This window comes from Vipera ursinii, assembly GCF_947247035.1.
Source record: "Vipera ursinii genome assembly, chromosome: 3".
NCBI classification, from domain to species: domain Eukaryota; kingdom Metazoa; phylum Chordata; class Lepidosauria; order Squamata; family Viperidae; genus Vipera; species Vipera ursinii.
Window position 1 is genome coordinate 53,689,729 of NC_139516.1, and position 16,908 is coordinate 53,706,636.

At 38.4% G+C, this 16,908-nt stretch overlaps 1 protein-coding gene across 1 annotated transcript; it reads right to left on the bottom strand.

The window, feature by feature from the left end:
* Positions 1 to 230: 230 nt before the first annotated feature.
* On the bottom strand, positions 231 to 6,470 carry LOC310637776 (type III endosome membrane protein TEMP; the record flags this gene model as incomplete). The annotated part of the gene is made up of 4 exons (XM_083358309.1): positions 231 to 1,587; positions 3,606 to 3,716; positions 4,431 to 4,938; positions 6,384 to 6,470. The coding sequence occupies 4 exons, from the start codon at positions 6,468 to 6,470 to the stop codon at positions 1,214 to 1,216; spliced, it is 1,080 nt and encodes a 359-aa protein (XP_083214435.1). The 3' UTR covers positions 231 to 1,213.
* Between the last annotated feature and the right edge of the window lie 10,438 nt (positions 6,471 to 16,908).

Genomic DNA, 16,908 nt, shown 5'->3' on the forward strand with positions numbered 1-16,908 from the left:
CATGGTCCTTAAACGATTCAGTGAACCATTAAGCGAATCTGGCTTCCTCCACTGATTTTACTTGGCAGAAGCTAGCTGGGAAGGTTGCTAATGGAGGTCACATGACCCTGGAATGCTGCGACTGTCATAAATACATGTTGATCGCCAAGCACTTGAATTTTGATCCTATGACCGTCAGGATGCTGTGACAGACTTAAAGGCGAAGAACATAAGTCACTTTTTTCAGTGCCATTGTAAAAATTTGAATGCTTACAAAATGAAAGGTTGTGAGTTGAGGACTACCTATATAGGCAACACCAGGACAGATAGTATAATGATTGCTCTTAATATAAAGCAAGGCCGGCACCATAGGGACAAGAGTAAAACTGCAGCCGTCAGGATGTCCCATTTATGATGTAAATGACTACTGCAATAAAGAAAGGCCTAATAACAGCAATGAAGCACTTGCTCCAAATTACTTTTAATAAATTGGTGAGTTTTCAGGAAAAAAAGGAGAATCTCAGTTTAGATTTTGGCATCATTTTGTGGCAATCCTCTAAGCTTCCCACACCCACAGGTAGCACTCCCTAGCTGTGATAAGCTTAGGGAAACTTCTTCAATGAGATGCATAGAATTTATGGAAGATGGTTAATGGTGCCCAGGGGCAAGGTCCTTCCCACCAGCTGCTTGGAAATAGATCTTCCCAAACCCACATAGCAATCAAGCTTTTAAAAAACATCAGTTGATGCAAAGGCACAGGTGCGGTTTTGGGGGAAGGTCATGAAGGACGAACTGTTCTTCCCAAATGCTGCAGTTCATTTGAAAAATTATTTCCTATGCTCCAAACAGACTCTTTAGAAATCTCTGTCAGTTTTAATGTACGCTCTAAAAAATGGTAGTTGATGGATGTATACAAGAAAAACAAGTACAAAAGAATGAATCAAGTCTGTGTCTATATGGATGGGTGTGCACAAGCAAGAGAATGGGTTGAGTGTGTTAAGAGAGAACTCAGACTTCCACTTGACTAATATTCAGGAAAACATACTAAGCTCTAACCACTGCAGGCACACAGCTGACCTCTTTGCCCAGTGTCAAATTTGCCTTTGGGCTCATTATCACTTTCTTATTATAATGAGAATATCACTTTCCTACTAGAATGAGAATATCAGGAAACCCTAAAAATGAAAGGCACAATGTAAGCACAAACCAGAGTGCATAACAAATGGAACTCTTCCTAAAAGGGTATTCCAACTTTGAAATGAGGTTCCAACTCCAGATCCTCTTCTTCCTCCTTCAAGTCTTGATTGGGCACAATATAGTTATCTTCTATGAATCCATCATCATCCTCTGGATAGCACTCAGAAGCTCCACTTATTGGTTGGTTTCTCCCATACATCATGTCCACGTCTCCTTCCTCAATATGGCTGCTTCCAATGGAGCGAGAATCAGGCAACCGTTGATGGTGATAGCTGGCATGCTTTTTCTGGAGCAATTTGTATTTGGCAATCAATGCAATCAAGAGAGAGATGGTGATAGCCAAAAGCACAAACCCAGCAAAGTAGAGCCAGTTTTTCCCAGCTGTTTTAGTAGAAGGTGTGGTAATAGCAGCTGCAAAGAAAAGAAAGGTTATAAGACATAAGAGCTATTAATGAACTGGAAGATCTGTGGCACCTGCAGCAAACTACAGTTATGCCACAATGATAATGTGTGCATGGTGATACCATCATGTAAATGCTACTGTTACATACATGTGTTCTGATATGTGATGTGTAAGTATGTAAGATGTGGCATTTGCATCATGGCACTTGCCGTCTTGTGCCCCTGTGAATGAACTGAACAATACTTTATTTCAGTTGCATTTCCAAGTTTGCAAATCCTATGCAAACTTTTATATAGAAGTAAATCCAATAGAATTCACAGAATGTACTACTGAATAAATATGAATAGGACTGCCTCAGCATTCTCCCCTTACAAAATGTGAACAGGGAATAAAAAGAAGAAAAGTTCCATGAAAGATCTGGCTTCCTTTATTTAAGAAATAAAATACCATTTGTCTCCTCTGTTGCAATGGATGTCATTCTCCAGAAAATGAAATCCATTATTGTGGAGTGAGCTGAGCAGTGAAAATGCACATGCAGTTTAATTCTTCAATATAGCCTGAGGTACAGGAATACACTGAGGTACAGACTGGAAAATGTGAATGGTTGGGATTACATAACACACCAAACCACATTTTCGTCCAATATTATGTAGAAGCCCAGACTATGTTTTTAGTTTATAGTTCAGTGTGATGTTTAAAAACCATGGCTTTGAGCAAGAGTTGTACCACACCCAGATAGGCCAAAGCCAATTCAAAATATAATCATTTTATGAATATAGTTGTGGGCTTTAGTAAAAATGACACTGAAAATTCCTTGTGCTTTTTTTATAGTTTGGAAGGATATATAATCTTGGCTTAAAATAATAGTCATTAAAATGTATTAGAAGTAATTTCTCAGACGAAATCAAGAACAACAACAAAAGTCAAAAGTGTATGGGTTACTTCATTGATTAGGGCATCAACTATCAGATTCTTTTAAGACTGAATCATTTCTGATCGGGTTTTTTCCTCCTTTGTTTTGTGTATGCATCCATGAGAGCGTGTATTGTGTGGGTTTAGGGTTCATTGATTACCCCAATATAAAAAGTTGCTAAATATCATCTTTAGAAAAATAATATTAAATACAAAAAAAATCTGAACAGGATTTCCCAATGTTGTCTCTCCCCGCCCCCTTCAAAGCAACTATTTTGCAAAGACTTTTTTTTCCCCTTCAAAGGGACCTTTGGGGCAAAGATGAGAAAAAGTGATACTTCTTATCCTTATAGTTTCAGGACTCACGTCAGTTTTATCAAAGTAGGAACTTCCTCACTGCCAAATGGCCCAGTTGGCCTGGATCAGCAATGGATGCTGGCTTGTGATGACTAAGGTGCTGGTAATGACCTATAAAGCTCTAAATGGCTTAGGTCTGGATTATCTAAGGGAACACCTGCTGCCGGCATCAACTTCCCATCGTCCTGTGCGCTCCCACAGGGAGGGCCTTTTCAGGGTACCGCCGGTTAAAGAATGCCGGCGGGTTATTCCCAGGGGAAGGGCGTTCTCAGTGGGTGCGCCGGCCCTATGGAACCAACTTCCCACGGAACTCAGGACTGCCCCCGACCTTCGCTCATTTCGCCGGGACTTGAAAACCTGGTTCTTCGAGCTATTTGGCCCAGACTGAGGGGTTTTAACTAATTTAATTTAATTGGGTTTTAGTTTAATTTTAGGGACAGTAATTTAATTATAGTTTTTAACTTTTAATTTTTGTATGCTATGTATTTTAATTCTCCCTGTAAACCGCCCTGAGTCCTACGGGAATAGGGCGGTATATAAATTTAAATAATAAATAAATAAATAAATAAATAAATAAATAAATAAATAAATAAATAAATAAATAAGACTCCAATTCATCTCAGTGAAAAGTTTTCTAGGGAACAATTTGTGATGGCTTTGGAACTGGAGGGGGGAATGCCATGTGGAATAAAAATCGTACAATTGTGTTGTTACTCTGAATTTATAAGGTTAGAATCATATATTTTGCTTCACTTACTATCATTTTCTAATGGTGATGAATTCATAGCCACAATATGAAGGAACTGAAGTTTTCTTCTGTGGCTCACAGTCTCATAATCTGAAGTTCTGATTTCTTGAGTCTGGAGTTCTATGTTTAAATGATAGACAATCTTTTTAAGAAATAGCTTCATTGTTTATTTCTGTTGCTCTATATCTTGATTTATGTTGGTACTGATTTTTGATTGATAAATACGTACAAACATTCTTTTATGAAACTTAAAAAGGTAAGGAAAACTTTTTCATTCCTAAAATTAGGCTGCTCAAATAATTTTTAAATGGCTTTCCAGATACATTTGCAATCCAGTCCACTATTTAACTGTTAGGGTATAATACATGAACATATTAAATGAGTTCATGTATTGCATTAAACTATCATTTATTTTTGCTTTAGGATGAAGTATAACCTCATCTGCAGTAAGCTTTAAATCACAGTGCTGTAAACTCTGCAATCGTTGATTATTCAATAAATCATCAGTGAAAATTTTGCCTTAATGTCTTGAGCCACTCGCAATTAAACAAAGTAAGAGTTGTTTGTGGGGCTTTTTCCTCATGAAACTGGAAAGATTCAAACATTTATAAGGTTGGCCTTGCGCTCTCTTTAAGATGTTACATTGCATGTATTCACACAATCATTATTTTTTCATGACTCAAAAATAAGTCCTGTGCACAACCAGGAAAGTCAGCTATGCAATAATGTTATTTGCTTACTAACACAAAAGTTGATTCAACATAGCTTTTTTTTTTAACCCTGACAGAAGAACATATTGCTGAATGCCCTTCTCTTGGGCAATCTTGGCCTCACCTTCTTTTTTTGGCACTGCTTTCTGGAAAGGAGTTAGGGAATCACTGCACACTGAAGGGTTCCCCTGGAGTCTGATATGGTGGATTCTTTGCACATTTAATTGCACAAGCCCATGTTCACAGGGCAGTTCATTGTTTTGCAGATGCAGATGGACAAGGATTCCAGAGGCAGGAAAAATGGAGAGATCCAGAGATTGAAGTTTGTTGTTGTTCAGATGTAGAGAGCGAAGGCTTTTCAAACCTCTGAAGCTCATTCGGTGCACATAAGAAATGCCACAGTTGCTTAGATCCAAGAGGCGAAGAGCACCCAGGTTACAGAACAGGGAAGAGGAAAGAGTAGGAATGCTGTTGCTGGAAAGGTTTAGGGAATGTAAGGAAGGAAAGCTTCTCAGAAAAGGTCCATGCTTGGGCATCGTCAGGGAATTGAAAGACAGATCTAGAATGGTAATGTGTCTGGGAAGAAAATTGGGAGGATGGAGAAGGCTCTTTCCACTGCAGGCAGCACGTCCCTACAAAAATATAGCCAACATGTGAAATATTAAAACATTCAGTGAAATTAATGCTTCAAACTGACTTGGGATTTTTTTTTTCTTTCCATAAGAATCATTGAGTGATGTCACATAGAAAGGTAGATTTTGTTCCTTCCTTTTACATAAAACTAAAAACAGAATTAAAATTAAAATTTGGATTATTTGCCAGGAACCTTGATATTACCTCACAAGTGGTTTTTTTTAGAAACATTTTCTTTTTTGCCAAATGTTATAATGAAAAGTTACATACTTTCAGTTACTTAGTACGGTTTTTTCACACAGAGTGGGCAGCACTTATTTTGTAATACTTTTCCCATCCTTCACTTCTTTTTTCTACCATGTCCCTGTGTTATTTGCCTTCCTCTCACTTCCAATCTATACCTGACACACTCTTAGTCCTAATTATTCCTTCCGTGTACATTGGGTGCTTTCCTACCTTACGTAAGTAGCTGCCCTCATTAGTTTTCAAGTGAGCGCAATCAGACTCATTTCACCATCCATTCTACTAATTCAAGGATGGGTAAATATCATTTTAACTCAGCTCTGTGGAAAAAATTCTTTGAAAACTGAAAGACATTGAAGCTGTTCAAAAATCCCACAATATTGTGAGCAAGTCCAGATTTCACTAATTGTTTGGCTAGTAACAAAACCTTGGGCAGCAAGTAAACGAAAATCAGAATCCACTATAGCTGTGATATGAAGATGTTTCTTGCACAGTTATTAATAATGTAAAATTCAGTACTGAAAAATGATAAACAATTGAACCAAACTTGTCATTCCCTTTGAATTGTGCGACATCTGGAAACAACTGGAAGCAATCACTGTATTCTCTGAAAAGGATACCCTGCAAAAAACCCCAGCTCTTCTATTCCTTCCCCCCCCCAAGGAAAATGGAATGCAAGTCTGTCTCTTTAATGGAGTTTGTCAAAGATGATATCTTGAGCTACCTGTATCTTTTACACTGAACTTGTATGTGTATGTGTTTGGGAAATCTCTGTGTTAATTACACAGCACCCTTTGCTTTCACCATTCCTTGTTACATATGTTTATCCCAGACTGGAGCAGTAAGCTATTTCAAGGAGGCCAGTACTTGTTTAAGATCCAGTTCTCTTGAAAGAGGACTTGATGTACTAGTTATCAACCATCCGCTTGCGCACTCTTGAGAGGGAGAGAGAGCGTTTCAGGACATCTCTTCTGATAGCTAGATTTAAAGAAATCTAAAGAGCCGAGATTTGTGGAAGATAGAGATTTGTTCATATCATCTTGATTACCATTTTTATTATGGTTAATTATGTAAACTGGAAATTTATCTACAAAACTAGTATTTAACCAAATACACTCATCAGGCTTTCTCACGGTCTCAGATCCTCCCATAGAGAACATTTAACTTAGTTTACAACTTGTAGAAATCACTCCTTGCTTACCATTTTGTCAAGGTTACAAGGATGTCCAGATACCGCAGACCACGGCAAGAGGATGCTGGAGATCCAGAGATACCAAATATTTTTCATTTTGCTTTCAAAAAACTGCAGGACAGAAAAAAAATGCAATGCACATTTGGTGATACAACAACAATCCTATGGACCTGTCCTCACCTCAACAGTATAGTAATATAAGTAGGAAAAGTAAAGCATGATTATTTTCAGCCTCCCAAAAAACCTGTACACCTCACTGGTTATCCAATTCAAACATTCTGCAAATTCACAACTGTATTAAGCATGGTTTGTCCAGCATACCACACTGGCTTGATAAACACAATATTCCATGTTATTGAACAGCCATGATGGCACAGTGATTAGAATCCAGTATTGCAAGCTAACTGACTGCTCACTGCCAGGAGTTCAGTCTTGACCGGCTCAAGGTTGACTTAGCCTTCCATCCTTCCGAGATCAGTAAAATGAAGACCAAGATTATTGGAGGCAATATGCTGATTTTGTAAACCAGTTAGTGAGGGCTGTAAAGCACAGTAGAGTGGTATATAAGTGCTATTGCTGATATTATTTAGATGATTTAAATTATTTAGAAACCACAGTATCAGACGTCATAAAATAGTACAAACCTCAGACAGACAGTACAACATGTAAACCCAATTAAAAACTATGAGTGCAACTTATATTTATAATATAAATAGTATACATGGGCATGTACCTACCGTCCACAGGATAGTGATGGTGGTGATTGTAATATCTGATCTTGAGCGCTAATGTGATACCATGATCCAGTCCTGGTTGTTTAAAATTACAATTCAAGTTGCGATATCACACTGGAGTGATGTTGAAGGAGGCATTATCAAAAAAGTAAAACAGAAAATTCAGGCCAGAAAGGAAGATAAGCAAAAATAAATGAATGAATAAAAGCAAAATCTGAAATAACATTAGAATGCTGAACAACCCAGTAGGAAAAGGACCAATTGTCTGACTTAAAAGAAGCAAGAGGGATTGGTAGAAGAAAAGTCAATTCCAATTTGGTTCAAAAGGAATCTCCTGCTGATCAAGCCACCTTGTGAGCAATAAGATGACACATATTCTGACTTTAGCTCTCCAGCAGAATTTTACAGACTATGAAATATTTCAAACATTTAGGGGGAAAGATATTTCTGTCAGAGAATTAATCCTATAAATTAATCATTTGAGAAAAACGATCCTGCATGCCCTGAGAATTTTGTTATTAAAGAGGCTATAAGGCAAAAACTGCTTGGGGGATGCTGGTTAGCCTGGACAGCCTCAGCAACTTTAAGATTGTGAATTTCCCCAAAATGGAAGGGGAATCCTGGGAGCTGAAATCCACACATCTTAAAGTCTCTGAGGTTGAGAAACACTGCTACAGAACGGTTGTATAGAACTTTGCTACTGTGGTTTCTTCTAAAAACCAATGACCTTCTTGAGGTCATACTCACTCTATCAAGCAAATCTAGTCCTAATTCAAGAAGTTGATCTCTTGAGCTTCTGTAGGGTTGGCCTTGGCAGATTGACAACAGAAGTCTCTATTATAGGCAGTACAAGTTATTTGTATGCTACAAACCCTTACCTTTGCTGGAAATTGAAATCCATAACCCCTGAAGGGCAACAGGTTGTCTCGTACTAAATGAATCTGATGTGAGTTTTAAGATTCAAACCACATGGTTCTTCCTAACGTTATCTGCCTTTCCTGTCAAGCATTGCTGTATTTAGCACAAACTGAAACAATTCTTTCTTACTTCTGCTCAATGGTCTAAGGTAGTTGCAAGAAGAAAAAGGGAAAAAAGTAAAAATGGGGGGGAGGGGAAGAGTTGTGGAAAAAGCAAAAGCATTTGGCTAACTCAGGTTAAAAAAAATCCCTGTAAGCTAGATTTTTGAAGAGGCATTACTAGCTTTGCAAAATTACATTGACCTTCCTGGGTCATCCAGATTTTCAAGGACTGATATCCTTTATCTTTATATAGAACTTGGCTCCAGGTTTCCTCAGATACGAGACACACAGACTTAAGAAGTTCCATGTTGCTTACCTTCTGCTTAAAAAAGGAGTCTGGTTTCCTGATTCTGAGCCACTCTGCCTCCAGGTTAAAGGAGTAGCAAATGTGTTGTTTCCTGTTGGAGAGGATTCTCCCATCCCCCTTCCCCCCCCCCCGTGTTTACATGCACACCCGCACACCCTACCCCTGCCCCATTTCATTTAAAAAATGTGTATGGCCACTACGCAAGGCGTTTCAATTTGAAGTGTTTATCCTGCTTGTATACTTTTCACTGTTCTCCAAATACACCAGAGTTAATACATAGGCGTGTGTAAACAAGCAGGGAGAAAACTATTTACCTCAGAGCTCATGCCAGGCTCTCTCTGGGTGTGCTCCTCTGCCTTCTCCTGGGTGCTCTTCCTTTCTGGGTCTGCGCATGAGGGGAGTGGCAGGTGCCTAAGAAAATGGAAGGTAAATGTGAAAAGGGTGAAAGGTAATGAAGCTGGTTACACATTAACTGGAATCGGCTTCTCTGGTCTTTTCAGAATGATTGGACAAACATGGGTGACTTAAGTAGCACAGTTGGAGAATGGGTTTTGTATAGAACGCCCATGCTTGTTTACACGCGCCTATGTATTTACTCTGGTTTTCTAATCTAAAAGATACGTTTGCGCATGCCTGAGGGATAACAGTTCGGTTATGGAGCTTATTTTTATTTTTTTGTGCAGGAGTCCAAAGCTCCAGTTGTATTCCCAACATCTCCGTGTACAGCCACAGGGGGAAAATACCTGTATGCATGCCCCTCCACTATTGTGGCATGAAGTTGGTTGCCCCACTGAAGATCCTTATTATGCCTCTCTACTGAGGTAATTATGTAGATGATGGGACAACTGGCTCCAATGATAATTTGCGGGGACGGGGGGGTGGTGTGCTCATAGAGGAAATAGTCCCTTTCCTTTTTAGTTTTATCATTGTTGTTGTGACTATTACTTACTCCTGTTATTATCCTGGGCGGCATGGTGGCTCATCATTTAAGATGCTGGGCTGGTTGGCTGAAAAGATGGCAGCTCAGATTTAAGATCCAAGTGCCACCCAAAAGGGTGAGCTTCCAACCTCGCCCCAGCTCCCGCCAACCTAGCAGTTCGAAAGCATGCAAATGCGAGTAGATAGATACCAGCAGGAAAATAACACTGCTCCATGACCTCATTCTGGCCACATGTCCATGGAAATGTCTTCCAACAGGGCCGGTTCAATGGCCTTGAAACGGAGATGAGCACCATCCACTATAGCTGGCAACAGTGGAATATTATCCACAGGGACTCCTTCATCTTTTTTACCTGTTATTATAAACAGAAGGTAAGTGTTGCAAAAATCCAGGCACTGCGGTTAGTTTATTGTTCAGTATGTACAAGTAGTCCTCAACTTACCACCATTTGTTTAATGACCATTCAAAACTACAATGGCACTTGAAGTGACTTGTGACCCTACCCGCCACCCTCAACTGTCCTGTGGATATTTATGGTTAATTCAAACCTAAATTAGAAATAATAAAGTTTACTGTATTGTGAAACTGTAGACAGTGACTGGTTTGTATATCACACTAAGGCCATGCTCCTGAAGCCATACATGATAGTACTGTCCTCCCTAGGGTTTCTTTTTGAAGTAAAACCTCATTCCCGCTCTCATTTTCTGATTTACTGTAACAGTGCTTCAGCTGTAGGGCAGAGCTGTCCAACCTTGTTAAGACCTGTGGACTTCAACTCCCAGAATTCCCCAGCCAGCCACCTTTCTGCAATCTTTTTCTAATACATTACAATATTAGAAAATATCGTAATGGATGTAATGGATGAAGTCTTTGGGCAATTAGAAAATGATTTACAGTGGTTATACTCACTACTGACCACTAGAAGACACTATATGACCAATCTGATTCTTGTTGGGACTAGCCTCTCAATGGTCTGTGATGAATTTATTTAATTATTAAATGTATATCCAAAGTGATTCTGAATGGCTTACAATACAATACAAATCTAAATATAAAGACAATTTAAAATTACATGAATACAGCCCTAGTAATACAAAGTTGTATACATGTACCCCAACTTTAGGGGGGAGGTCATGAGACTTCTAGTATGATATCCAGGCAAACTAACATCTATAGCTGTCTCAGACTGCAAACTAATCAGAAAGGAAGGTGTTATCATTCATAGCAATTGGACATATTATGCCTTACAGTCTTTGGGCACATGTGGTTTGTTTAACACACAAAAAAAGAAATTGAGGCATTATAAAATCAAACATCTTCCTATGGAGCAGGTCTGGTTTCCCAGTTATGGATATGGAAGTAGGCATGTGTATTGGATCTTGTTTCCTTTGTTAATCAATGCTGCTGGATTACACAGTGCCACGTTTAAATGGCTGTTTTGCCTTCTTCCCCATTCAAGGATTCAGCTGATTTCTGCATTCAGCTGGACCCTTCTACCACTGTAAATACTGTAATGTCTCATCTTGACTTCATCTTCTCAACTTATATCTCAGAACTGTTATAGTACCTCCTTTTAATGGCACTTATTTAGGGCTTTCATCTTCAGAAAGATGAAAGAAAGAAAACTGATACACACCATCCAGAAAGTTCTACAAATTGTGGAGATTGAAGACAAAATGCCAACTAAGCACAACAGAAATGTTTACAAGAGGCAATTGCACTATGTGCTACTGTGGGTGTATTCCCTGCAACTGTCCTTGTTGAGCATCTCCTGCACACTAAATTGCCACATTTGTTAGTTGCCTACTGTAGGAACAGGGACCCAGCACAAAACAGCACATGAGGAAGTAACAGCAAAACTTGTTGAACACACACGCTTGAAATAGAGAACTCAGCTATTGTGGAAAATGTGAAGCCATAAAACAAAACATCTCTAGTCAATGGGGCTCTACCATACTATGCCATCCGTATGAAAAATACCATGGTCACAATCTAATAGGAATATCAGAAAGAGACTTGGAATATTTATCATTTCAAAAGACTTGATGGCACTTCTCAGATGCAAGCTAATGATTAGAAACCATATAAAGGAGGCCTGACATACATCTCCAAAACATACAACAAATCTTGATGGATCAGATGGATCTAGAGATGGATCGGATATATAACATCTGGTGAAGATTATTGTCTTCTATATCCAGTTGTATGACTTGCCAAAGTCCAGAACATTTCAAAGACTATCTAATGATGAGACATTCCATCTCTAGTCTACACACTTTATGAAATATGATTAGGTACATTAGTGTACCTGTATATTATTTGTGTTGCTATTGCATATCATATTTGTCATGGTGAAAAAGTGTGTGCCTCTGTAAATAACCTCTGGGAGGGAATTGTTTTGTGCGTGCACATGACACACATGCATGCCTTTGAGTCAGTGTTGACTCCTGGCATCTGCCTGGACTACCTCTACAGTTTTATTGGCAAGATTTCAGATGTGGTTTGTCACTGCTGTCCTCCTGAGAAAGGAAGGCTGAGAAAGAGTGACTGACCCAAGGTCAACCAGATGGCTTTGTAATTACGGTGGGCCTAGAAATCTGCTCTCCGAATTTCTACCTTGCTGCCTAAAGCAACTACATGATTCAAATTACATGATCTCATTATATGTTTGTTTCTTCCTAGCACAAATTCAGGCCAGACATAGTTCAAGGCCAACCACTTGAAGGAAGGAGAGGATATAAATGTGCATAGAGAAATTATTGCTGATAAGTAAGTGTAAGCAGAGAGAACCTATTTAGTGTAGTGGTTACGATACCAGGCTAAAATCCAGGAGACCCTGAGTTCTAGTGCTGCCTTAACATCTCAAAACACAGCAATGAGCACAGCAATTGAATTTTGTTAATCTAGATTTAGGATCTTGCACAGGAGTGGGTAACTTCCTTAACTCAAGTATTGTAGCAGGCTATGAATGGCATGCTGCTATAAAAATGGACAAAGTCAGGATCCTTGGGAGGGGGTGTGCTCAGAGTTTTAATGGGGCTTATACATAATAGGAGGAGGAGAAGGAAGAGAAGAAGAAAAAAAACAAAAAGGAGGAGGAGGAGGAGGAGGAGAAGGAGAAGAAGAAGAAGAAGAAGAAGAAGAAGAAGAAGAAGAAGAAGAAGAAGAAGAAGAAGATAAAGAAGAAGAAGAAGAAGAAGAAGAAGAAGAAGAAGAAGAAGAAGAAGAAGAAGAAGAAGAAGAAGAAGAAGAAGAAGAAGAAGAAGAAGAAGAAGAAGAAAGTTTTGAACATGTCCATTCTAGTGAGCATGGGGACTACTCAAGAGACACTTGAAATTCCAGGCCATGCTTTTTACACTGTTGTTATAATGTTTTGTGTGCACCCATATGTGTCTTCTTTGACACAAGGAAGTAATAAAATGCATGGGGCACAATCATATTAACTGCATTTAATAAAAAAATTAGGAAGAGTGAGCATACTGTCACATTAGAGTAGGACTGAGATAATTAACCATTCTCAATTATCTCTTTCTTGAGAGTGAAAGTAATCCTTAAATTAGTTAGATTGTGAATCTTGAATCAGGAACATGGAATGCTGTTTTTAAAAAGTTCTGTTCTCATAACACATGTAACACCTATAGCCACTGATTCTGTGAATTTTCATTAGCTGTGATGCTGGCAGCCCACTATCAAAACCAGCCGGTTCAGCCAACTTTTTCCAGGAAGTAACTACTATGCCATCAATCTTTGCATCAGACTGATGTATATAATATAGATCAAAAATAATATTCATTTTATTATTAGCCACTCCTTTCCCCATTGACTAAGGAAATGCTAGGGTAATTTGCCTGGCCACTGCAGTCAATCAAAGTTTTTGAAATGTGTTCTAAGCTTCCAAACTTTAGCAGTGCCTTCTACTACCCTATGAAGAAACTTCTTTCCAAATCAGTTTTTTTTATTCAGCATTTTTCCTGCATGATTAAGTAAAATAAAATGGATCATTTGATTAATTTTATTTGTGACTCATTCATTTTGCATATACCTGTAACCCCTAAGGCAGGGTTGTCAAACTGCCGGCCCACAGGCCGGTTTCATCATACTGAAGCTGCGCCCACCCCATTGCCAGCAATGCAAAAAGAGTTGCGATACGTCGCGACACGTCACGTGACGTGGTGAGTTTGACACCTGTGCCCTAAGGGATAGTTAACCTGGGTCAGTTGATGCCTTTTTGGTGTTTCTACAATACACTCACCACACCTTGGCCCCAGTGATTCAGTGAAGGGCATATTTATCAGATCAAGGTTTAAAAATACCACAAGCCACTGGATGGCAGCAAGATGTTTTTGTATTCCTTTGCTGCCGTTGAAGGCTGTTTGGATTTTTGCAGCCTAGATCTGATAGCCCTGATTAAGAGTATCATGGGAATATAACCATACTGATTACTCCGTCTGGTCCAATATTGTTCACACTATTTGAGTAGTTGACAGCTTTAGCTGACAGTTGTAAAAGTTTTCAGACTGGGAATGCCAAGGACTCATTCTGGGACTGTTTTGCACATTGGCTTGAAATTCTGGGAGTTGAACTTCATATATCATAGGGTTGCTAAGGTTGAGAAACATTGGTATACCTCAGTTAACCATAGTTTACTTGCATATGATTGCTAATATCATAGGTATTTTATTCAAATTCTCCTGTTTGAACTTGTCCCAGCAGCAAACAGGTTTAGCAACCCGTCCAGCCTTTTTCTTATCACAAAGTCACTTTAAAAGGCATACTACAGTACCTTTCACAAATGGGTGTGGGAATAAATTTTTTAAAGTCACATTTACATATAATTGACTAGTAAAAAGCTGGCAATTGTAATCATACCGGAGTGTTGAGAATGGGATTTCCTTTTGCCTTGCTATCTCATGACACAACACTTCCCAAGGTTTCTTGCAGGACAAGGACTGGCTGTTAGCTGTACAACATAAATGAAATGAATATATGAATAAATATGTGCAAATACCATATTTCTTTCTTCTAGAACCAGCCATTGGAGGGGTCTGTAACCATACCAGATAAGCCTCATCCAGATTCTAAAATAATGTACTCTGCCCTCTTTCAAACACATTTTGGAGTCAATAATAATTACACAACCCAAAGAGCAGACCAGTTTGTTTTAGCAAGTAACTTTTTCCTCACTTTTCCCAATTAAAAATCATCTTTATGGATAATTGCCATTGTAGAAGCTTAATTTGCTGAGGCATGTTTATCTTCTCTGAAACTTTCTTATTTTTTCTTTATTTCATCCCAAATAGCCTGTATTTTCTCTTCTTTTTAAGTTCACTATTCTGTTGCATACAATAACCTCTAATAAGAGTTTTACTTACATCCCAAACCATTCTTAAATCAGGACCTTTATCTAAATTATTTTCAAAAACCTTTGTAAATTTCTGTTTACAATCATCCACTATTGCTTATTTCTGTAGCAATATTTCATTTAGCCACCATTTTAAAAAAACAGATTTTCCTTTATAAATCAAATTCACATGATTAAGTTCTGAAAAATATTTCTACTTTAGAAATCCTAGTAGCCAGGTTCTTTGAAATTCAAAATAATGTCCATTCTTGAAAAAGGTCTCTTGTCTTTCAGAAAAGCAAGTATACCCTCTTAATTTCCATCTTTCTGTCTCCATACATCAACCAGTCCTAAATTGTCCATCATATCAAAGAAAAAATTTGTCTTGAATGATTTTAATATTTTTCTCAGACGTTCTGTCCCTTTGTGAGAGATCACACCATTACAAACCCCATCAAACACCAATTTTCATAAGAAGTTGTAAGTTGTAAGTTGTTTAATAAATGACTTGTCCTAATTTAGAGCATAAATTTCCAAATCAGTCTTCCATCTCAGCAGTTAAGCTTTGGTGTTACAAAGGATTGATACTTGGTACAGTAAATTATTTCAGGTTTTGCCCTGCTATATTTATAGTAGTCTTCTAAATACCCTGAAGCAATTCCTGCTCATCAGTGCTCTGTAGTTCTGTGTTCAGATAGTATTAATGCCAATTCTGATGAAAAAAACACAATGCTCCTGCTGAGTCCTATTGGGGAATTAGGTCAAGGAGAGGTCAGTTCCTGCATTCACCAGGGCTATTATCAGACTGCAGTTAGGTTCTTCAAAGCTCCATTTTCGAGACAACTGTCTCCATATTTACATAAAAGTAAACAGGAAAAGAAAGGAGGGATCCTTGAGGAATAATTGCAAATCCCAGCATCTTGATGTTTTTTTAGCATTGACAGTTATCATTATCCCTTTACTTGTAGAACATGTACAGTACATGCAACATTTTCTGGATGTTGTACATGTAAATATTTCAAATGTGGTATAAAATGTGGGAAATAAATAGCACAAGGAATCAGTTTCCAAAAAATTGTTGCCCTCCAAGTACGTTGGACTATAACTTCCCCTGTCCTGATCCAGCATGTCCATCAAACACATCTGGAAAGTGAAAAATTGAAGAAGACTAGTTAAACAAACAATGGTTTCATATTCCCTGGAAGCAGAAATTTGAATGAAAAAAATAACACTTGAAACACCCATGTGAAAATGTCGTATCTGTACTTACAAATAAATGATTAAGAGTATCAAAATTGCAGTTCTTATAATTTGAAGATGAAATTAATGAAACATTTTTCAGGTTATTAGGGACATCGGAGATTTTATAGAAAATTTCTGAGTACCAATGTTATTATATGTAGAATGTATAAAATGATGGAACAAGTCTAGTATAGATTTGGCTCACTTTAATTTATAAAGAAATTAAAGCCAAGAAATTAAAAGATGCTTGCTCCTCGGGAGGAAAGCCATGGCAAATCTAGACAGCACACTAAAAAGCAGAGACATCACCCTGTCAACAAAAGTGTGTATAGTCAAGGCTATTGTCTTCCTAGTTGCAATGTATGGCAGTGAAAGTTGGACCATAAAAAAGGCTGAGCGCCAAAGAATTGAGGCCTTTGAACTATGGTGCTGGAGAAGACTCCTGCGAGTCCCTTGGACTGCAAGGTGATCAAACTGGTCAGTCCTAGAGGAGATCAACCCTGACCGCTCTTTGGAATGCCAGATCCTGAAGCTAAAACTCAAATACTTTGGCCACCTAATGAGAAAGAAAGACTCACTGGAGATGAGTCTAATGCTGGGAAAGATGGAGGGCAATAGAAGAAGGGGACGACAGAGAATGAGGTGGCTGGATGAAGTCACTGAAGCAGTAGGCGTGAGCTTAAATGTACTCCAGAAGATGGTAGAGGACAGGAAGGCCTGGAGGAACATTGTCGTGATGGGTCGGACATGACTTTGCAGCTAACAACAACAACAAAATTTATAAAATCCTTTTGGGGAAAGGAATGGATTTAAAGAGTGTACATATGATAATCAATTTTATATCAGAAATTTGGAATTTATCAATACATTTTGAATTTATCATGTGATAGGTAGAGCAAAGAGGATTAATTGATTATTGTGGAAAGATAGCACTACCCCAAACTCACAATG